At 60.7% G+C, this 22,423-nt stretch overlaps 2 protein-coding genes across 12 annotated transcripts in view; one reads left to right on the forward strand and one right to left on the reverse strand.

Annotated features, from left to right (window-relative positions):
- DCAF6 (DDB1 and CUL4 associated factor 6) overlaps positions 1-5,871 on the forward strand; it is a 141,128-nt gene extending 135,257 nt beyond the window's left edge. For 2 of the 6 annotated variants that reach the window (XM_059412353.1, XM_059412357.1), the window contains 2 exons: positions 113-218; positions 3,608-3,806. In XM_059412353.1, coding sequence (XP_059268336.1) covers positions 113-218; positions 3,608-3,717 — 216 coding nt within the window. In that variant the 3' untranslated portion in view covers positions 3,718-3,806. Of the gene's footprint in view, positions 1-112; positions 219-3,607; positions 3,807-4,670; positions 5,123-5,284; positions 5,434-5,466 lie in introns of those variants that run through there. The other 4 variants (XM_059412356.1, XM_059412358.1, XM_059412355.1 and 1 more) reach the window with 3 other exon arrangements.
- Positions 5,872-9,306: 3,435 nt separating this feature from the next.
- GPR161 (G protein-coupled receptor 161) overlaps positions 9,307-22,423 on the reverse strand; it is a 43,572-nt gene continuing 30,455 nt past the window's right edge. For 5 of the 6 annotated variants that reach the window (XM_059412365.1, XM_059412359.1, XM_059412362.1 and 2 more), the window contains 4 exons: positions 19,769-20,493; positions 14,322-14,426; positions 11,985-12,104; positions 9,307-10,233 (listed from right to left, as the gene is read on the reverse strand). In XM_059412365.1, the coding sequence (XP_059268348.1) occupies positions 9,968-10,233; positions 11,985-12,104; positions 14,322-14,426; positions 19,769-20,471 (1,194 nt within the window). In that variant the 5' untranslated portion in view covers positions 20,472-20,493 and the 3' untranslated portion in view covers positions 9,307-9,967. Of the gene's footprint in view, positions 10,234-11,984; positions 12,105-12,688; positions 14,006-14,321; positions 14,427-19,768; positions 20,494-22,423 lie in introns of those variants that run through there. The other variant, XM_059412364.1, reaches the window with a different exon arrangement.

Here is a 22,423-nt window from a genome sequence, read left to right on the forward strand (position 1 = left end):
GGTGAGTGGCCTTAGGGTGCAGAGAACGAGGCGACTCCTCAGACCTGCTGAGAGCCCGCCGCGGGGTGCGGCCACATCGCGGTCTTGATGTGCTGCTCCGCTTGCTTCCTAGGTTATAACTCGAAACGAACTCATGCTGGAAGAGACCAGAAACACCATCACGGTGCCGGCCTCTTTCATGCTGCGGATGCTGGCTTCGCTGAATCATATCCGAGCCGGTAAGAACTGTCACAGTGTCCTTGACACCGTGGTCGCGTCATGTTACTAGTTCGGGTCTGCTTGACCGTGATTCGTACAATTACTTTTAACCACAAACTGAAGGCAGCATCACTTCTGAGCTAGGAGTTTGGTGAACACTTGATCTTAGTGCAGTAACTTAATTCCTCATGGACCAAATGTATTGAAAAGTGTCATAATGAAACTTGAAAACTTTGATCTGAAGCTGCTCCTTCTCTTCTCAGCATGGAGGATCCTACCTTAACCCTTAAAAGGAATCTCCCTGTATAGTGGATGTGGTGAGAAGTGACCCTAGCTCAGACCAAAATGAATGTAACTGCTTCTGCCAGGGTTGAAGCACAGAACCTCTGTACAGTTTTTAAATATTTTTTTCTGTTTTCAAGGATACACTGTGAGGAACTAAAGAAACACAAAATGTGTGTATTGTCATTGACATTCGAGAAGGAAGTGCATAATCTGTTCATAATAACAGAAAAGATTGGTATCCGTTATAAACAAAATACATTTATCGAACAAAAGAGTATTTTTCTTTACTGATTTCATAAATTAAATTTCTAATACCTGTAATGTATCAGGCGCTATCCTAGTCATTTCACAAATTTTTCTTAATTAGCTCCAAACCTTTACAACGTTGGTTACTTGTAATAACTTGCCCCACATCACACAACTGGTGGATGGTAAAGCCTGAATGTGAAACTGGCTTCCAAGCCCTTTCTTCCCTTTGACCTTGGGAAGGTCACTTGTGGGAACACATTGAGGTCATGAGTGTGACATGCAGGCCTCTGGGTGATCTGAGCTCACACTGCTGCTCAGGCTCTCGCCCAGCGTGCTCTCCATCCGCTCTGGCCCTCTTTGATTTGGGGACACGACAAAGTCTTCTCTCCCTCAGGATCTTCATCGTCCCCCCCCCCCCCACTTTTGGTCGGGGACACTTCTGCCTATTCCTCCGGCCTTCCTTAGCCGTGAACCGGTTACACCGCTTCCTCAGAGAGAGGGAGGAGTGCAGATGCAGTATGCCCAGCGGAGGAAAGGGTAGGCAGCATTTTTCAAAGTCCTGGAGGAGAGAGTAGCAGAGCACATCTGAGGAAGTAAAAGAAGCCCTTGTGAGGTGGGAAGAAAATATGCAAATTGTTAATATTAACGACTGCCTGGAGAGAGTGGGAATTCTGCATGGGGTGTGAACCGAAAAGGACAGTAGCCCGACAAAATATCTTCGCAGTAACTTGTGGGTTCCCATATTAGTAAACTAATCACTGTAACACTTAAAATTCATCCTTTCAGATTTCAGATTTGAGGCAGCATTGTCTAGAACAAGAAAAACATTTGCTGATTAGGATTCCTAAAACTCATGCGTTCTTGTAAAGAGCTTATCTGGCGAATGGCTCTTGCGGGGTTTTTCTCTAGGAAACCGCTGCTCTCTGGTTGGCGCGGTCCGTCTCACGCAGCGGCTGACGTGCCGTGGGTTGGCAGCTGGCGGGACTCCCCTCACCCTTTGGTTTTAACACTGGATAAGTCTTACAGCAGGAAGATTTCTTTCTTCCATTTCATTTTGCTGTCGGTCAAAAAGATAATTTCTAATTGGTTTAGTAAACTTAACTCACTCTCTTTCTTCTCTTACGTAAAAGACTGGAAAGAAAAGGCGCACAAGAGTCGCTTCTGTCGTTAAGACGTGCGGTTACTGGGTGAGCCGGTTGTCCAGGCCTGTCCTCTCCTTCCCCCCTGGGCTCCAGGATCCCAAGTCCCATTGTGTGTGCACGTTCGAGGGCAGTCAGGAGGGGACTGTGATGGCGCCGGCGCAGGCCAGCCACGGTCTGGTCTGGCCCCTCCTCACCCCCAGGGAGGCCTTTCGGGGCAGCGCCTTCCCAGTGGAGCTGTGATTCTCCACGAAGGCGGCACATCGGACCCCCTGGCGGGCTTCTTAAGCTGCAGATACTTGGGTTCTACCCCCTGAAGATTTTCTCTCACTTTATTGAAATAGGGCTTGAGCTTTTGCATTTTCCAAAAAGCAGGAGAAGTCATCCTCAGGAATACGTCCCTGAAGACTGGGGTCTGAATGTGCGGTCTCTGTCCGTGAGATGGGGGCCCCGATGTGGGACAAAGCAGATCAGGGGGACGGACGCCAGTGGGCCAGTGGCTCTGGCCGTGAAACCACCCACCTGAGGCAGAACAAAGAGCTAGAAGTTCATCGACTCCACCGCCCAGGAGCAGGCACGAGGGGCAGAGGACAGGGGGTCTGCCCCAAGCCCGGGTGGGGGCCGTTTCTAAAGAGGGAAGGTGAGGGGCTCGGCTGCAGAGGGCGTTCTCCCGTGTTTGGCGCCGGGGCCTGGTTGTAAGTGGCCGCTGGTTTGCTAGGGCCCGGAGCTCCTCGGAGCTGGGTCTCTGCATGGAGAAGCGGCTCTTGTTTTCTGTCTTCATGGAGGAGAAGGTGTTGCTCAGGGCGCCTGGGTCTGTCACTGCCAACCAGATAGCTGTCGGCATCGAGCTGCTTTGCAGTTTTCCTGCCTCAGGGGTGCAGCACTTCCCGAACAAAAGATTTCATTTAATTTCTTCTCAGAAGCTGGGTTTCCCCTCTGAGAGCGAGGAGTCTGCAGCAGCTGGTTGAGGTGGGTTTGAGAGAAGAACAGTCTCCCACCTTCTTCCGCCTTCTGGAAGCCACTGTCAGTCAAGCACTGGCCGCTGACCGGTATTAGGCCCTCTTGGTCCTCACTGGTCTCCTCACGGCGTGCTCTGGACTCTGCAGAATCCCAGTCCTACCCTGAACTCCCGATTCGAAGGCTGGGATAGTTCTTCTTAACCGTCCACTTCCCGTCTTCATTCACAGTGTGACAGCAGTTTGGGTGGGAGCCCTACACACTCCTGCTTGTAGGGGACAGGAATAGGCTTGCGGAATTAGCCCGTCATCTGCAGGACTCCCGTTCGTGGGGATCTGGTCGAGCTGGTAGCAGCTTCGTGTTTTGTTCTCTCGTGCAAGTTTATCACACGAGGAGAGAGTGTCGTCGCTTTTACGCTGACATTCTTGGGTTAGCCCGTTGCTGATCAGCAATCCCTCCACTGCATGCAGAGCCTGGTGACCTGTGAGGGTCTGTCCAAATCTTGGCTTTGTTCACTTACTTTGCAAATGTATCGAACACTTAGGTAATAATGAAAATAGCTAAAATTGGTATAACTCAGGTTGTAAATCATAGACACGTACATTATCTCCTTAGTTTGGCTTTGAAATGGGGTCAGCACAGAGGGTCTAGTGCAGTTGAGTTGGGACTTCTGTGGTGGCCGTGGTTCCACACTGCTGCCTCCTCTGTGTGTAACACAGCTTATTAGTAAAACTCACGTTCACGTATTCCGAGAGCTGTCACTGCACCTCCTGTCCTAGGCGCTGAGATACAAGATAGAAAGGAAAAACTCGTACCCTCCCAGGAGCTCAGAAAGCCCTTGAAGTCTGGCGCGTACAAAGACACGCAAACACGCTGGGCCTGCGGTTAGGGTGAGCGCCGCACGGTAGACACGGCGAGCCTGGCGCGCAGAGGAAGGACTGATCGTTCCGCAGGCTGGGCGTCTGTGAAGTCTCGGGAACGGTTCACGAAGCCGGTAAAAGCTGCGTCGCGATGAGTGAGCCGGAGCACGGGGCGGGTGTTGCAGAGAGGAACGGCGAGTGCACCTGCCGAAAGCCGGAGAGAGCGAGCTGTGTTCACTCACCGTCTGTGATTGTGTTGTCACTTGCGTAGTTAATCTGGATAAGCTGCTTGAAGCCAGAGACCACGTGTCCGTTTTGGCCACCGTTGTGTCCTTAGCACAACACCTGGAACATAGCAGATACTTAATTTAAAAAATCTTTCTGTAGGGGCACTTGGGTGGCTCAGTGGGTTAAGCCTCTACCTTCAGCTCAGGTCATCATCCCAGAGTCCTGGGATCGAGTCCCACATCGGGCTCTCTGCTCAGCGGGGAGCCTGCTTCCTCCTCTCTCTCTGCCTACTTGTGATCTCTATCTGTCATATAAATAAATAAAATGTTTAAAAAAAAATCTTTCTATAAACAGAAGTACACAGATCTGCGAGAATGGTCCCCCGGCTCCCCCACAGCCTCCCCTCAGTCGGTCTGGTGGCACGATACACCTCCTGAGGCTCCTGGGCTCCCAAGGAACACGGTTTGAAAACCACTGCTAAGAGACCATGACAGGTCTCAGTCCCTAGAGCTTTTCTTTCTAAGTGTTGAGGTTTAGAACGACGTGACATCAGAGTCCCGCGCTGTTCCCTTACTCGTTTCACTTGCTTTCAGTGGTGAAAAATCAGTCCCCCACACACAGGAGCGGAGGGATTCCTACGTGGGCCGTGTTGGACTTGTATGCATTTTAATGAGTTTTAAATAAAAGGTATTGAAAGTTACTTTAGTTACAATGCTGAAAACACTTCTTTTTCTGCGTTTCGTGTGTTTTCCAGACCGGTTGGAGGGCGACAGATCAGAAGGCTCTGGTCAGGAGGATGAAGAGTAACCCGCCCTGGCTGGCGAGCACTTGATGGTCTGAGATTTGTAGAAGACATTTATTATATTTTTTTCTTTACAGAGCTTTAGTGCAATTTTAAGGTTATGGTGTTTCAGAGTTTTTCCCTTTTTCGGGATAACCTAACATTGGTTTGGAATGATTGTGTGCATGGATTTGGGAGAGTGTGTCAAACAAAACTAGCAAAATGTTTTAAAAACTTTTTGCCACGTGTGAGGAGTGCTAGAAAATGCAAAGTGCAATATTTTCCCTAACCTTCAGATTTGAGCGCTTGGATCAATGTGGAAGAGTAATTTTCATTATAGTGAAAATGTTGGTCAAATGAATTTCTACACTTGCCATTTGCATGTTTGTTGCTTTCTAATTAAAGAAGTTGGTTGTTTTAAGATATCCTGAATTTGACGTTTTATTTCATGCCTTACTACCTTCACCCACATTTTCCAGTCTTCTCGGTAACATAAGACTCTTTATTCTCGATTTGAGAATCTTTCCTGTTTTGGCTTCCGTGAGATAGAATCACATAGCGGAGCTTTTTTTCGTTTCTCCTTCCAGAGCACATTATCTTCACTTCCAGCCCCGTCCGTCCCCATTAGTGGAGCCTCTCTCCCCAAAAAGAGGGTTCGGCTTCCGGCAGCATGCACAGCATCACAGCATCACGGCCGGCTCCCGGGACGCGCCGGCGCACGTTCGCGTGGAAAGCTCTAGCTTCTGCTCTTCCTCTCTCTAACTTCTAGATTTCAGCTGAAAGCTGTTGACCGTCCGTCCCGTCTTAACCATCCCGGGTCCTCCTTGACTCGAGTGTCCAACTACGCCTGACTTACGCTGCCTCCACCCAGGTCTGAAACGCTCCTGCAGACTCCCCCAGGCTGCCATGTGTTCTCCAGCCGGGCGTGGATGGGACTCCAGTGGCTGGCTCAGTCAGTACAGCATGCGACTCCTAATCTTGGGGTTGTGAGTTTGAGCCCCATGTTCCGTGTAGAGATAACTTGAAAATAATTAAAAAAAAAAAAAAAAATAGGGCGCCTGGGTGGCTCAGTGAGCTAAGCCTCTGCCTTCAGCTCAGGTCATGATCCCAGAGTCCTGGGATCCAGCCCCGCATTCGGGGGGCGTCTCTGCTCAGCAGGGAGCCTGCTTCTCCCTCTCCCCCCTGCTTAGGCTCGCTCTCTCAAATCTTTTTAAAAAATAAATAAAAATAAGTGTTCTGTATTTCTGGGAACAGCCCTCCCTGAATCTAGCTGTCTCAGAGGCGTTCGTGAACAGCATGAGGAGGGGTGTGTGGTGCAGGCATCACCCCTCCCGCTTCTACAGCTCCTGCCCGCTCTGTGGCCTGCTCTCTCGAGGGAGGCCTTGCTCCAGGACATGGAGGCACACGGTGGGCCGAGGGGGACACACTCAGAGTCCACAGTCCAAGTACAGATCCACAACTTCCACAGCTATACGTGCACCAAAACAGATATTTAATCATCAGATAAAGCTATTCTAAATATGCTTCTACTCATTTATAAATAAATACTGTGACTTATAATACTAAATATTTTTTTATCTTTTAAAAAAAACTATCCAAAAACTTCAAGTGAAATATATTTCAGGATTAGCTTGCTTAAGTTTTGCTTTGATGGTTTTTTACAACTTCTGTATCCAGAGGCCCAGTATCAGAACACGGCCTAGAACCCCAACTCCTAGCGCACCCACACCGGAGTGGCGGGCCTGCTTCCCTGGTACTCACCTGCCCAGGATCCCTGGGGTCCGCCTGGGGCTGTTTTCATCTGGGGCTGAGCTGTCGGTGCCATAGGATATTCCAAAATGGTGATGTGGAAAAGAAAACCAGAAATGGCTTCTAATTCCCAAGCTGTTAATATTCAGGAAAATTCTGAGGGAAAGGAACACAGACAGCTCTTTGTATTACATTCTAAAAATAATATTGAGCAAAACTGCATTCTTGGTAATCCTACCCAAATTTAAGTTTGTGCTTTGGAACCTTCCAAACAAATCCAGTCGCCGACCTCGGGTTGCAGTTTTTAGGTCTGGCCAGCCGATATCCAGGCTCCCAAGCTCTCACCTGCTAAGCCCAGCTGGCCCGTAGTGACGATGACTCAAATGTCCCTCCTCCCCTTCTCGCCTCTGCACAGTCACATGGCCAAGACCTGGCACTTGACCCAGACTCTGGTTCATGTACTTTGGGAGGTCAGACAGGCCTTAGGCTTTCCTAGGCCTCCCTGGATTCTGTGTGTCCCGCCCCCTAGCCCGGAAGGGTGGTCAGACTCTGTCCCCTCCTATAGCCACGTATGACCATTTCCCTTTGCTTCAGGGTGAAGTGGGATGTCCCTTCCGTCTGGTGGGATTGACCTGGGGTTCTGCACACACTGTGGGTCCCAGCATGGACTCCCCTCCCCGTGTGGCCTCTTGCCATGGGGCCTTGGAGGATCACGGACTCCGAGAGCCGAGACCCACGGCCAAGCAGGCTGTAAGGGAGGTCAAGGCCGAGCTCCTGGCCTGGTTTGGGACCACAGCGGCCCCGGGGTGGGGAGGGACCGTCCTCGGCCTCCACTAACTCCACTAACGAGAGCTCGCGGCTCCAAACGCCGCACCGCCCCGGCCCTGCACAGAGGCTCCAGGACGACCCTCCGCACCCGCGGCCCCTGCAGGCACGCGCCTCCCAGGGCCTCCCGCGAGGTGGGGCGCGCCCGGAAGCTCTCCCGCGCGCACCCGGCACAGCCGCCCCTAGACCCCCGTCCCCGGCGCCCCGCGGGTCTCGCAGGAAGCGAGCTGCCGCCCTGGTCGGGGCCCCCAACGCCTCACCGCTGCCGCCCTAGCCGGGGAGGGGACGAAGCGCGCACCCCCGAGCCCCGCACCGGGCATCCGGGGCTCAGGGACCCCGTCCAGTGGCAACTTCCAGGACAGGGACAGTGACGGGCACCAGCGCTCGACCAGTCCCGCCCAGACCGGGACCCGCAGCACCGAGGCCCTCGGCGACCGCGCGGCCCTGAGTGCCCAGGACAGGCCGCCCAGCGCAGCGCGGAGCCGGGCTCAGGGGGCGCCGGCGGCAGGTGTCCCCGAAGAGGCCCGGGGGACGTGAGGAAGGGTGCGGGTCCTCCTCGCCCCGCACGTGCTCCCGCTGGCTCCGGCCGGGCAGGGCAGGAGGGTTTCCGAGCGGCGCAGCGCGGGGAGCCCCGGGTCCCTCTGCCCGCCTGGAACCTGCCTCGGTCCGGGACGCGGAAGACGCGCCGCGCTGCGGGCCGGGCCTCCCCGGGGGCCACAGGCCGGGGCTGCCGAGCGGCTGCCCGCGCCCTCGGGGCGTCTGCACGGGCCGGGGGTGCGCGGTCCCGCCGCTCGGCGCTCGGCGGAAAACCGGGGAAGGCGGGGAATCCCTCTGCGCAGCCTGGGGCTCCCGGACGGCTCGGACGAAACCCTGGCGGGTCTCCGCTGGCGTGGGATCTGCCCGCCAGCCGGGACCTGGGGTCTCCAGCCTCTTACCCCGGAGCCCAGCCTGTGCGGTCCAGCGGCGCCCCCTGCACCTCGGGGCCAGGCCCACGTGCTGCCCTCGAGGCCGGCGCGCAAGCCCCGGGGCCGCCCCGGCCCAGAGAGCGAGGCCACATGGCGCGTCCCGGCTGCACACGAACGTGTCCCTTCACCGACAAGTGCAGGGGAAATGCGCCGCGCAGAAAACGCAAGATGCCCTCAAAGTCGGGACCGCACCCGGCGGAGCGGAATTTGACCTGCACGTGCCCGCAGAGCCCACGGGGCAACCGGCCTCTGCTCCCCCGAGAAGCCACCGCCCCCCACCCCCCAACCTAGGCCAGCACCCGGCACAGCCGCGGAGCCCTGCTGAGGGGCCTGGTCCCCACGAAGGCCACAAGCCACACGCTGCGGGAAGGGCCTTCAACCAACAACTGGCCACTGGCTTCTGGCAAAAGGACACCGTGTCCTGGGAGCCAGCGAGGCCCCGGGAACACGGTGTAAGGGAACGAGCTTTGGGGAGGAGCCGCCTCTGGGACCCAACGCTGCTGACCGTCTGGCGCTGGGTCACCGGGGGAGGCCGGTCACGGGAGCCCCTGACCCTGCTGCCCCCTGCCCAGCTGCAGTCCCTCCTCACAGGGATGCCGGGCAAGCTCAGGCAAGCTCTCGCCGCACAGCTCACACCCCTGCAGCTTCTGCGTCAGGGCTGGGGGCTGGGGTCAGCCTCCAGGGAGGCCCCTGCTCGGCTCTGGTCACAGGGCCCCCGTCAGACAGCATCAGCGCTGCGCCCGCGGTGGTCAGGGGGTCCCCCCGCCCCCCTAGAATCAGAGAATAGCAAAGATCACAGTGGGATGCGATCGCGGACACCCTCTACCCACCTCCAGCCCCTCACCCTGCTCTCTGCATGGCTCTGAGAGGGGACACGCAGTCCGGAAGGGCCCAAGTGGCGAGCCTCTCTCCCACCCCTTCCGGCCCCAGGCTGCTCTGGGACTGGGGCCCCAGCCGGCGCTCAGGTCGCACGCACAACCCAGATGAGGTTTCCCTGCGTGGAGGAGCTTCTTCCCAGGAGGACAGCAGCTCTGGCTCCCGCACCACAGCCTCCGGCCGCCTGGGGAAGATCGGGGTGTCCGAACCAAATGGACTGTTTTTTATTCTGGAAATGAAACATCTCGCCCCTTCCTCATCTCTTACAGTGGTTGCTCCCTTCTTTTAAACAGCAAAGCATCAGTCAACAGGGAAGCGGGCAGGACAGCCCCTGCCCCTCCAACAGCCCCACGGCCGGAGCTGCCCCCCAGCGCCAGCGGAAGGCTCCCGCTGACCGCAAGGTCCCCACCAGGACGGAGGCGTGCGTAGCCCACGGGAGGGGCTCTGCTCCGGGTTCTGTGCGGGGCGGTCGGCAGAGCCTGCATCTGCCGCGCGGAGGGGACCTTCCTGCTTTGTTGGGGACACCTGCTGTCCTCCACAACACACCTCAATGGGCTGCCCTCCCGAGACCTCGGGGACAGTGCCCCACACGACTCCCAGGTCCCAAAGAGGCGGTAACCCATGTGGTGGTTTCCTTCCAAGCCAGGGTCCCTGGTCCCCCTTCTACACCCCCCCAAAAGTCATGGCCACACCTCTGCTGCTGGCCTCTGTGCCTCCAAGGCCTCCGGTCCCATCGCCACAGCCCACCCGGAGCCGGCGTGCAGCCTTACGAGACCCTGTACTCAGTGTTTTCCTGATGGCGGCCCCTAGATGTCCTTCCCCAGGCGCCCCCCTGTGGGACCGCCTCTGAGGCCCTCATGTCCGTCCTGCGGCTAAGACGTTCCCTTCCTCGATGCTCCGCAGCTGCAGCTGCCGGCCCGCAGGCGTCCTGCTGCCCCGGCGGCCCCCGAAGCCGGCCCCGGGGACAGTCCGGGCCGTGGCCAGGACCCTGGGCAACGCCTCCTCCCCGAACAGCTTGACTTTGGCTTCGGCCTCTATGGCTTCGGCCAAGCTGGCCGCGTAACTGTCCAGGGACTGGTGCAGTGCGGCTCCCACGCGAAGAACGGGACTCCTGGCAGCGTCTGAGGGAGAAGCAGAGAGGTTACCGAGGGCTGCGACCACTGGCTGCGGGGAACGGGCCCACGGATGCTTCACTGCCGGGGCAGGCGGCGACGCAAACCGAGGGCGTGGGTTTTGTAGCCAGTTTCCGAGGCTCAAAACCTTGGCGTCCCATTTCCTCCCTGGGGAGGCGTGGAGCTTCCCCGACCTGTGTCTCCGGGGCAGAGGGAGGTCTCGGCACTCTTCCCAGGGTCCCGTAACGGTGACCATGAAGTGAAGCTGCCTGGCCCACAAGGGCCTGACGAATACTTCCCAGTAATGACAGTCACAATTCCACACCTTCACCAGGATTCCCTGGTATCAGCGCCCCAGAACCATGTAACATCCACGCCGCCTCTCTCCTGGCGACACGGGCTCACACCGGCCAGACCCTCCTGGCCAGAAGTGACATCAAGGTCCGCAGGCTCCATCCAGGATCAGGGCCCGAACAACCCACACCAACAGAGGGAGAGAATCTTCACCCTCAACCTCACACCCACTGCCTTATTACTGCCCGGGCCGCCCATCTCTCCCCTGGCATTTGGCGGGGGGGTACAGTTCCTCTCCTACCCCTCAACCTCCTGGAGCGGGGGTGACAGCCGCCTCACGTGAGGCACACTCCCCCGTTGTCCGTTTCCGGCAACCCGCAGCCAGCCTTGGGCGCTGCTCCACACGCACGATGAAGGAAGAAGGGAGGGATGCGTGGCCTCCTCCTCCACCCCCCCACCTGTGCCCCACTCTGGCTGCAGACAGGCTGCCCTCACAACTGTCATCCCCACTGAGCCAGCTCGATGCAGCCGACTGGTGCGCCGGGCGGACCAGGGAGGGATTCACGCACTTTTTATTTCTGGGGGTGACGCGTGACAGAGCCCACGAGGCTGCAGGCCAGACTCTGTCCTCGCGTCCACTTTGTCTCTCTAACCTCGGTGACTGTCTCTCAACTCGGCTGGAGTCGGGACAAGAGAAGGGACCCACGGCCAGCCTAGAGCTCGGACAGGGCCCTGCTTCCCTGTCCCGGTGGGCACATCCACGTCCCTGACTCCGCCCCTTCCGCCCCCGGGATGCCGGTGGCTGTGCCCGTGCTGGTGGCTGTGCTCAGGGGCCGGGATTCAGAGCAGAGAGAACCCTCTGTCTGTGGGCGCACTGCGTGGCCCCCGTCCCTCTACTGATCAGCGTGTCTAGGGGCGACAAGGTGCTGAGGCTGGCGTCAGGACAGCCGGGTGACAAGCGTGGGCGCTGTAGCGGAGCTCCTTCCTCTCCTGGAACTCACGTGCCCTCATCGACCCCAGGGGCAGCACATGGCCAAGGCGGCACCCTCAGCTGAGGCAGGAACACTGGAGGGGGGGGAGCACTGCTTCCACTTCCCGAGAGGCAGCAGAGGCTCAGAGCAGACAAGTTCGGCTGCCTGCCCGCGCCTCACCCAGACACAAGAGAAACTGTGGAAGGCTCAGAAGCTTTTACGCAATGTGGCAGCTTCCGAGGGAGATGGGAATCAGGATGGGGGTGGGGGTGTCCACCTAGAGGTCAACGGAAACCGCCCCCCAAGCCTGGATGCCGCCCACTCTGACCGCGGGGGCCCTGAGGCCCAGGGAGCCAGGCAGGGTGGGCAGTCGGCAGGGCGGCGAGCAGGGCGGAGAGGCTGGGACACTGGGCACGGGAGCCCGGCTGAGCCGAGGAGCTTGCCCGGATCCTCGCCCCTGCCCAGGCGGTCCTGAAGCAGCCGCCGCAGACCAACCTTTAACTTGTTCCACTTCGTCCTCAAAGGTCACGGAGCTCCTTCTCTTGGGGGGGCAGGTGCAGCGGGAGGGAGCGCTGTCCTCGGACGTGCGGTCCTCCAGCAGCATCACGTCTGTGCCTAGAACCAAGGCTGGGCTGTGCGCCGGGACTGGCGAAGCGGGGCCCTCCCCCCCCCCCACCCCTGCACCCTCTCTCCGCGGGTTCAGTCCCGCCAACAGCCGCGTCTCCTGCCTGCACCGTCTGCCCAAGACCCACGGGTGCCGCACCTCATTTCAGGGGCCGCGGCAGACGTGAGGAGCACGGTGTGCTACCCAGAGAGACAGGTGACTCGGGGCACTGAGCCAGGCCTGGGACTGGGGGGGCGGGCCCGTGACAGGGAGCTTTGTGTCTGGATTTCCATCATTGTGAAAAATACATTGTGCTAAATAAACATTTAAAACTTGAAAATGTAGAGTTCTTTGGAGATCAAAAAAGAACTGAAGGGGCGCCTGGGTGGCTCAGTGGGTTAAGCCACTGCCTTCGGCTCAGGTCATGATCTCAGAGTCCTGGGATCGAGTCCCGCATCGGGCTCTCTGCTCAGCGGGGAGCCTGCTTCCCTCTCTCTCTCTGCCTGCTTCTCCATCTACTTGTGATTTCTCTCTGTAAAAAAAAAAAAAAAAAAATCTTTAAAAAAAAAAAAAAAAAAAAAAGAACTGAAAAATAAACCCCTCAAAAAAGTGGAGAAACTAAGGCAGGGGCAGGGGGTCCTACAGAGAGAGCAGGGCTGTGGGGTCCGGGCCGCGAGGGGCCCCGCGCGACACGGGGCGAATGTTGGGACCAGCCTGTGCCATCCGGCCCTCCAGCCTGCTGCCCTTCACGGCCCCGGCGCTCCGGAACGAGGAAGAGGGGGCAGCGCGGGCGCCTCCTGCTGCGTCGGGTCAGGGCAGGCTGCAAAGGCGGCACCCTGCGGCCTGCGGGAAGGACGCTTCTCGGGCCGGCCTCAGCCCGCGGTCAGCCCGCCGGGTCACGCTCCACAGGGCCCCGGGGTCTGCGGCAGGCGACCGAATCCCTCGGTGCCTCCAGGCCCCTCACAGAGCTGGTGAGGACGAGGGGACGCGTGTGGCACAGCACTAGGTGCCCAGCGGTGCCCCGTCCGTCCGGTCCTTCCTAATGAGGCGCAGCCGGCGAGGGGTCAGGCTCACACTGCCGCACGCCGGCTCTGGGTGACCCACGGGCCGCGCTCCTTCTCCAGGCGTTGAGGCCGACCCCTTCCTCCTCCTGCCTGGCCTCCTCCTCGTCCTCCACGGTGTCCCGCTCAGAGAAGCTGTTCTAAGTCTCCTCCCCAGATACTCCGCAAAGGGCGGCTGCTTCCTGCGCTCCCCTCCCCCGCCAAGTCATGGTCTTCCCCTCAGGGCAGGAGCACGCGGACGGTCCTGCCCAGCCCACAGAAAGCTCCAGAAGGGCAGCTCGATGCTCCACCTCTAGAAGCTGGCGCAGGGCCTGGCCAGACGAACATCTACTGCGCGAATGAACGTCCGTCCGCGGCTCACGGGCCCCCGCGCCCCCGCGGGCTGCGGGCAGCGGGAAGGAGCCTGGGGAAGGACCCAGAGACCTTCCTTTCCTTCAGCTCCCGCGAGGGACTCAGAACCAGCGGGGCCTGTGGCCAGTGGCCGACCCAGCGGCTGGCGGGCGACGGACGACGGGCAACAGACGTTCGCAGGGAACGTTCTGCCTCCGGAACACCGTCGACGACAGGCGGGGTCTCCGTCTTGGCCCTCAGCCGGCCCCAGAGTTCCGTGGTACAGGCCGCGGCCAGGAGAAGCAGGTCAGGGCCAGGATGAGATGTCCGGAGCTCCTGTGGCGGACACGGCGCCAACCGCCCGGGCCATCCGCCCAGCTCGCGGGCCCCGGGGTGGAGAGCGGAGGCCTCTGCCGCGAGGGGCACCCGCAGCTGGCAGGAACGGCGACATCACAGGCAGCAGCGGGATAGAGGTGCTCGGGCCGCAGGATCCGGGGGGCGGGGGGCTGGGTGACAAGGCCCTGTGACAGACGGAGGACACTCCCGGCTCACAAGCGGAGACGCTCCGGGGCAGAGAAAGAGAGGAGCCTCTTGCCCAAGAGAGCCCAGCTCAGAAAAGGCCCTTTGGACACGGACCGCCAGCAGCGGGACACGCGCCGGTCCGGCCGGCCGTCCGACATGGATGGGGACAGCTCCCGGTCCCCCGCACGTGAACCCTGCACACGTTCCCCTCCCTGGGGCCTGTCAACAGCCCTTTGTGGGGGAGAACGGATCTCAAGTCCCCGTGTTATGGGGAAACCAAGGCACGGAAGGAACCCCGGCAGCCAGGAGGCCTACCTGAGTCCTGGGAGCAGCTGAAGCCAGTGTCCCCCGTGCTGCTGCTGTTCCCGAGGGGCTGTCCGCCCGCCATGAGCGCTGTGAGGTGGGGAGACAGGCCCAGGTCTGAAAGGGAAAGTCGGCAGCATCAGCACAGACCGGGCCCCGCTCGGGCGGCCATGGACCCTCCATCTTCGGTTGTCCCGGCCGGCTGGCCGCTGCCCCCCGTCCTCTCTGTCCCTTGCAAACCGGGCTCTCCACCTCCGCGGGATCGGAAGCCCCAGCTGCCCTTCCCCCTTGTTCCTGCCCCGGGGGGTGGGGTGGTGGTGTCCGCACTGTGACAGGATTCCTTGGGCCCCCAAAGAGGAAACTCTCACAAGAACCCATGGCCACAAGGCAGGGGGAGGGAAAACGGGGGGCAAAGGGTCCTGGGAGGTGACCTCCCAGTAAACGGGATGCGGGCGCGCCGTGACCTCCTGAGATCCCGCCTGAATACTGGAAAGGAACTTTGAAGAGGCGCAAACCACCAAGTGGGAGAGAATGCCCGCAAGCCAGAGGTGGGGACGGGGTCCCGACCCAGGGAGCGGGGCCCGGCGGCTGGGGAGGCCAGGGCGGAGGCGGGTCTCACCCCGGGGCCCCCAGAGCTCCGGAGCCAGAGGCCCAGCGGCGTCTGCAGCAGGTGTGGCTGCACAGAAAGTCTCTACGGGCGGCGGCCCCCCCACGCTCTCCCCAGCCCGGCTCCGCTGTTTGGCCCCCTTGCTGGCAGGAGGGGGAACCCGGAGGCCCGGCCTCAGAGACGCCGCCACGGCCGAGGCGACCCCAGACAAAGCACGGGCGCAGCAAGAGGCCACAGTTAACGTGGGCCGCCCCCCGCCCCTCGGCCTCCTGAGCACACGCGGGCCTCGCCGCCGGCACGGAGCGTGGCCGCTCCCCGGACACCCGGGCACAGGGTCAGCGTGAACGAAGGAACAAAGAGAAACAAAGAGCCTGGATCTCAGAACGAACAGCGGATGGAGCTTAAGAAGTAAGAAAAAGTGTCTCCACGAGTCCCCGGAGAAAGTCGCGAGAATGATGACCGCGTGAGCACAAGAGCCGGGGGTGGAGGCCGCAGTGGTCATGAGGAGCTCGAGGAGGCCGTGGCGCGGACACCTGCGCACGCCCGTCCGGCTCAGCAGGAAGGCACGGCCCGGGCCGAAGGGGCCCCCCGTTTTCTCGACTCGCACCGCAGCGCTTCGAAGGGCATGAGGGGACGCCAGCGGGCTTTCTTCCTGCCCCGAGCCGAGGGCGCATCCAGAAGGGCGGGCTTCTCTCCAAGTCACCCTCTGTGAACTTGGGGAGTCGGAGTGTGTTGGCGGGGAGGCCGGGGCCCAGAGAAGACCCCACACGCGCTCGGCCCCGTCCTGGGCTTCGGCCTCAGCATGGGACCGCGTGGCGGGGAGCCCGGCCTGGGGAGGAGCCCGTGGGGGGCCAGGCGCCGGCGACTGGGATGGCCCAGGCCGTGGTGGTTTGGGACACGTCTCTGAGCCTGGGTGAGACCGGCACGCGGCCCGGTCTCCAGCAGCCGGACGAGTCATCCGAGCTAGACCGCCGTGGCTGGGCAGGAAGGTCTGGAAACGGCCGCCAGGCGGCCCTGCCCGGGCCTGTGTTCATGCAGCATTTACCACTCGACAGCGGGCACTGTGACCCTGGTTTCTCGCACGGAACAATACCACATCTGCTGGGTTGGGCCCAATCCAAGCCCTGTTACGGAATTAAAAGAAAATAAAAAGGCACCAAGTTGACGGGCCCCGGGGAGCTGGTCAAGCCTGCGGTGAACCAGAGTCACTAGTGCCTTTAGGAGGCGGGAAGCGCCGCTGTGCGCTCTGGGCTGAATCGGGCACATGGAAGTCACCGGAAGGCCTCCGGGCGGCACCAGGAAGGACGGTGCAGAAGCCAAGGCTCCGCAGTGGCCTTGCGTCCCTCTGGCCCAGACCGTCCCCAGGGGCCTGCGGCAGGACCCGGCTCCTGGGTGTGTCCGCGGCTCCTCCCAGAGGGCGGCGGGGACGGCTCTAACCCTGCTCCCAGAGCTCCAAGAACCAGGTGGCGATCGTAGCGGCTGCCTTCGCACGGCGGCCAGGCTCCCCTCCCAGCCTGGGGTGGGCCCTGGGCTCCCCGCCCTACCTGCCGGGGCGGGGGGGGGGGGTGTCTGTGGTAGCCGTGGGAGAGTTGCTGGAAGGACCGTTGGGCCTTTCCCCGGAAGGGCCCTGACAGCCCGCAGACGCCGGTCAGCCGGGGCCTCGCAGGACCCCCTGGGAGCGCTCAGCACCCCTTCCCGCACTAGAAGCCCGTCCAGCACGGGGGCTGGCTCACCCACCACGAGGTGGCACAGCCTGACAAGGTCAGGGGCCCCGAGATCCACACTGCTCGGGGAGCCCCGCGGGAGTCGGTCAGTAAGCCCTCCCAGGCAGGTCTTCTGGTGGCTTCGACAGAAGACACAAGGGAAAACCCAACCCCTTCCTGGCTCCTCTTCGGCCTGGGGCTAACACGGCGAGAAAACCCAGGCTCACCGATGACGGTGGATGCGGATCCCAGGCCCGGGAAGGCCCTCTGAGCTCCGGTCCCTGCACTTTTCTACCCAAAAGCATCTGGCAAAACTGTTTTCCCTCTGCGGGGAACGACCAGCCGCTGCCTCGGGACTCACCAACCAAACCCAGCGGGAGTTTTCCGCCCCGTCTCCCGGCCCCACGACCTCGGGCTGCACCCTCACAGCTTGCACGGAAACCCTCAGCCAAAACCGAGGTCTGTCCTTGTGCTGCCCCGCTGCAGCCTCGGCCCGTTCTTCTTGCCCCGTTCCTAGCTTCCACGGAACATAACGCAGCTCCTACTTTTTGCCTGGAAGCCAAGTGATTCTACAAAGCAAGTCAATCAGAGAAACGAAACCAGACCCTGCATGCGGTCCTGGCTCACGAGACCTACGTGGAAACACGGACCGGCCAGGGGCAGAGGACGGCATCTCGGTGGTTAAAATCCTAGGGTACAGAGAGAATCTTCTCCTCTGATAAAAAGAAAAAACAGTCCCTCTCTTGGGGCGCCTGGGGGCTCAGTGGGTTAAGCGTCTGCCTTCGGCTCAGGTCAGGCTCTCAGGGTCCTGGGATCGAGCCCCGCATCGGGCTCTCTGCTCAGCGGGAGCCTGCTTCTCCCTCTCCCACTCCCCCTGCTTGTGCTCCCTCTCTCGCTGCGTCTCTGTCAAATGAATAAATAAAACCTTTAAAAAAATAAACACAGTGGAAACGTCTCTTTAGGGGAAAAAAAGATCCCTCTTTTGATCTCAGGGTTGTGAGTTCAAGCCCCACGCTGGACACGGAGCCGACTTTAAGAAAAAAGCAAAGAACAGATGGTCCCCGACCTCCTTCCTCTCTCCGGAAGCGACACTCCCTCAGCCCACGACGTGAGTCGGCGATGCTGGTCTGTCGCTGCCTCGCGGGAAAGCTCTCCTCCTGCACCAGCACCGGACAGTCAGGATGGTTATGAGCGGTTTCTTTCCACCCTCCTGAGCGGGAAGACGGGAAGTCGTGGGACTTCTCCACACTGGGATCTGAACTAGCTGTTCCCAGCCGCCCTACGTGCCTTCAGAGCCTCTCCCAGCAGCCCCTCCAGGTGAAAATCTCCCTCAAACACGACCCAAAAACATCTCTCTAACAACACAGTACTGACTGCTGGAGGCAGAACAAGGCTAAACTCCCGGGTGAAGGCTGAGGGAGAGAGGATACTCGCACAGCCTCAGCGTCTTAATTACAAAGGAAACAACAGTGACTTTACGGGGGGGACCCACCAGATACCCCCGTATGGGCTGAGTGTGTCTCCCCAGAATTCGTAGGCCCTAACCCCCGGCGGGACGGCATCTGGAAGCAGGGTCTCTGGAAGGGAACGAGGAGCTGACGAGGTCATGAGGGTCAAACCACGCGGCTTGCTCTGTCCTGTCCCCCCTCCACCCCGTGAGCCGCAGCAGGGGGACAGCTAGGAAGAGCTCAGCGGAGCGCAGCCAGCGGCACCCTGACCTCACCGAGAGCCGTCCGTGCCCGTGCTGGGAGCCCGTCTGCGGTGGTCTGCGACCGCACCCCGAGCCTAGACAGGGAGCATCAAGGCATCCCGGACTAGTAAGACATAGGTGCCCCTGACGTGACGGTTGGGTCGGCGGCTCCGGGAATGCAGGAGAAACAACAGACATGACCGCCGGGCCCCCGTCTTCCAGGCCCCCCGGCCTTTCCTCAGCCCTGACTCTCCCGCCGTAAGGATGCGTGCCCAGGTCACGTCTCCACACGCAACCTGATACCTGTGCAAGAAACCGGCACATCGGGGCTCCCCCCACCTCCCCTCCTGAATACGGTGCCTTACACGGCTGTGAACCTACGCCCGGTCTTAACCCAGATGAAAGACCCACTCGACCGCCTGCCCCGACTCCTCTCGGGTCACGGCACCTCGCCCGAGGGCGCCTTTAATGAATCTTGCCTGTGCCCACCTCAGCCGCTGTCCTTTATCTCGCCTGTGAAACCTACCGTGACCTCGACGGGAGCGCGGCACCCCGCGGCCGTCCCGCCCGGGCACACGACCTCGTGCCGACCCCGAGAACGCGCCGGCGAAACGACGCGCAGGCCCGTCCGCGAAATCCCCGACCGCTGCCCCGCGGGGCGTCACGGAAGCCGAGGGAAGCACGAAGACCCCTCAAGGCCTGCACCAGACAAAGAGAGCCAGGACAGGAGTGGGAATGGGGTCCCGGCACAGACGAGGGCGGGCTCGGGACGGCGGTGGAGCCCGAGCCGACGTCTAGTTAACGCGCTGCCCCGAGACGAGTGTCTCAGTTTCGGCCACTGCCCTGGCTCGGCCGGTCGTGAACACTGGGAGAGGCAGGGTGGGTGCGACGCTCCGTGCCCACTTCCCGGCGCCTCTCCAAGTCTGCAATTAGTCCAAAATAAAGAAGGGTTAAAAAAAAAAACGATCTCTCTAGAGTCATTGCTCTGGGTCTCCCCACAGGCCGAAGGCCCGTCTCCAGAAACTGCTCCCACGTCAGTCACCAGAGGGAGGCGCCGCTTCACACGCGGGGGATGGTGACATTTCAGCGGGGGACAGGGGGCACGTGGCCCAGGAGGGGTGCGCTCGGGCTGGGGGGCCGAGGCCGGCGGGAGTGCCCCTGAGCGGGAAGAGCTTTACGGGACGCTGGGAACGCGGGAGGGAAGCACGGGCCAGGAGCGCGGGCGGCCGGCCCCACTGTCGGGTGTCGGTAGAAAGGCAGCCAGCGAGCCGGGGCCGGCCTGACAGAAAACACACATCTGAGCCCTGGTGTCCCCTGCCTTGAGCTGCGGAGCTTGCGGAAGGGACCCAGGAAAGACGCAGGACGCTCCCCAACGTTCCTGCCCCGGAGGACACCTGGGCTTGGAGGCCTCGAGCTCACCCACAGGGGCCCTCCTGGTCCCGGCATGTTCCCGCGTCACCTGTGATCCTGTTGGAGATGCTGAAGAGCCGGGACGTCCTCTGCCGCTGCACGAACGGCTCCCGGTAGTACCGATCCCCAAAGCACATGCCCAGCAGCTCCTTGCGGACCGTCTTGTTCCAGAGCCCGTAGATCAGGGGGTGGCAGACGGCGCTGGTGAAGGACAGCCACGTGGCCCAGGTCTCCAGGGCCGGGGAGACGGAGTTCTTCCCCCAGAGGGCCTCGGAGGTGATGACAAGCATGTACGGGCCCCAGGTGACGGAGAAGGACCCGAGGACCACCAGGATGGTGAGGAGGGCTTTGCACTGGTTGGCTGAGTAGACCACGCCCTGCAAGGCGGTCCTCCTACTGCCGGACGACGAGGTGGAGGTGCTGGAGTTCTTCCTCCCGTCCCGCTGGGCGTCCTCCCCCGCCAGGACCACCGTGCCACAGTGCACCTTGCGCGCCTTGACCCTGGCCACCCGGAAGATGAAGCCGTAGCACACCAGCATGACCAGAAAGGGGAACAGGGCGCACCAGATCTGCCAGAAGGCCGTGTAGCCAGGCTCCCGGTGCCACGCGGCCACACACATCCACTTGAACTCGTCGAACTCCACGGACGACCAGCCAAACAGAGGTGGCAGGCAGCCGACGAGGGAGTGAAGCCAGATGTAGACCAGAGCCATCACAGCCCGGTTCCCCGTGATCTTCATGGGGTACGCCATGGGGTACAGGACAGCGTAGTAGCTGGAGGATGAAGGGAGACAAGAGAGGAGTCAGAGGGGAAAGGATCCCAGAATGGGCCCCCGTGCCCTCCAACCTGGGGAGCCTGCATGAATGTCTGACGCGATCCAGCCACGGCGAAGGCTCCCAAAACAGCTCCTTCCCTCATCCTGTCCCTGACATGTCACAGACGGGGCCAGGTTACACAGCTTTGTGCGAACCTTCTTCCTTCAAGAGCTGGGTGCCAGGATGAACCCAGAGCTCAGGCAGTCCTGTTCCCAGAGCCCGGTCAGAGCAGGAGCTGTGGGAGTTCTGCGGGACCCGGCCGGATCACCACGTTTCAGGCATGAATCCCCTGAGATCAGTTTTCAGAGGGTCATTAAACAGCAGAGTAGTGTGGGTGCCTGTGTGGCTCAGTCATTTAAGTGTCTGCCTTCAGATCAAGTCATGATCTCAGGGTCCTCAGGGTCCTGGGATCGAGCCCCGCATCGGGCTCCCTGCTCAGCGGAGTCTGCTTCCCTCTCTCTCTCTGCCTGCCGCTCCCCCTGCTTGTGCTCTCTCCCTCTCTGACAAATAAACGAATAAAATCTTAAAAAAATAAAACCAATAATATCAAAGGACTATGGAGTTGATTCATCCGACGACCATTCGCTGAGGGCTGGCTGTGCGGAGCACTGTGAGGAGGGAGACGGACAGCAAGAGCAGCGGGAGCACCTGGGATGCTGAGAGCCGCACACCAGCCGCACACCAGCCGCACACCAGCTGCCTGGAGCGGCGAGATTGTCACTATCCTCGCCGTACAGATGAGGACACTGCAGCAGAGAAAGAACCCGCAGCCTGCCCAAGACAAGGGGCAGAAACAAGTCCCATGGCACAGGCCAGCGGGAGGCCACCTGGCGGGGCTGGCTGCTGGTCCCTCAGCCCTGTGTGGAGGGGGCAGGCTGGGCAGGGCACCTGTTTCAGGGGTCAGAGCCAGCTCCTGCCGGAGGTGGCCCCCAAACCCGGGTCTTCACAGATCAGAGGCCCTGGCCAGGAGGAAGTGAGGAGAGGCAGCTGGGGGCAGGGGTGAGTGTGGAGAGGCCAGTGCGCGCCCGTGGGGAAGCTGCCCAAGCACCGTCAGACAGAGGCAGAGCAGAGGCAGAGCTGGAGGTCAGCGGCCAGGGGCCAGGGCGTGCGAAACCGTGCAGGCCTGAGCCTTGAACCGGCAAGGATGAAAGTATGTAGACCACGGGGTCGGAAGCAAGCGAGTCCCCTTCCCACCCAGACATTTTATCCAAAGGAAATGCTGTTTAATGACTAACAGGGTTGCCCCACGAGGGCAGCATGTGCGAAAGAAGAGGTGTCCGTGCAGACGCCGCCTGGTACAGGCAAGATGTGAGGAAACCCTGTGCTCATGAGCGTCACACCCTCCCGTGAGGCCTCCTCCCCACGGGCACCGTCCTGAGTCACCCCTGAGCACCAGCAGCTCAGGGACAGGGCCACGGTCTGAACAGCCCGCCGCCAAGCCTCTCCAGGGGGGTGGGCACTGCACCCTTGTGAACCACCGTCCCACCCGAGGAGAGCCTGGGACGGCTGCCGTCGGGCGCAAGCTCGGGCTGAGACGGGGCGTGGGCAGACCGCCGTCCTGACTGTGGGCCTGAGGCACATCGCTCGGGCCCAGCATGGATTACGGCTCCACCGCGCACGGCCTGGGCTGAAGCCGTCGCAAGCTCATCCCTGAGTCTGCACCTTGCAACGTCCATGCGGCCCAAGGAAGGAGGGCGCCTCCGGAGCTGGAACGCCTGGGCGTGGGCGGTGACTGCCTGTCTGTTCGGGGCTCTGCCGTCTACGAGCTGTGTGACCTCGGGGGGCTGAGTCAGCCTCTCAGGGTTTCTGTTCTCAAACACGGGAACCGCAGGAGCCCTGCCACAGGTCTGCTCTGAGGACTCAGCGGGCAGGACAGAGGGAAAGGCCC

Source organism: Mustela nigripes, chromosome 10 (assembly GCF_022355385.1).
Source record: "Mustela nigripes isolate SB6536 chromosome 10, MUSNIG.SB6536, whole genome shotgun sequence".
Lineage (NCBI taxonomy): Eukaryota > Metazoa > Chordata > Mammalia > Carnivora > Mustelidae > Mustela > Mustela nigripes.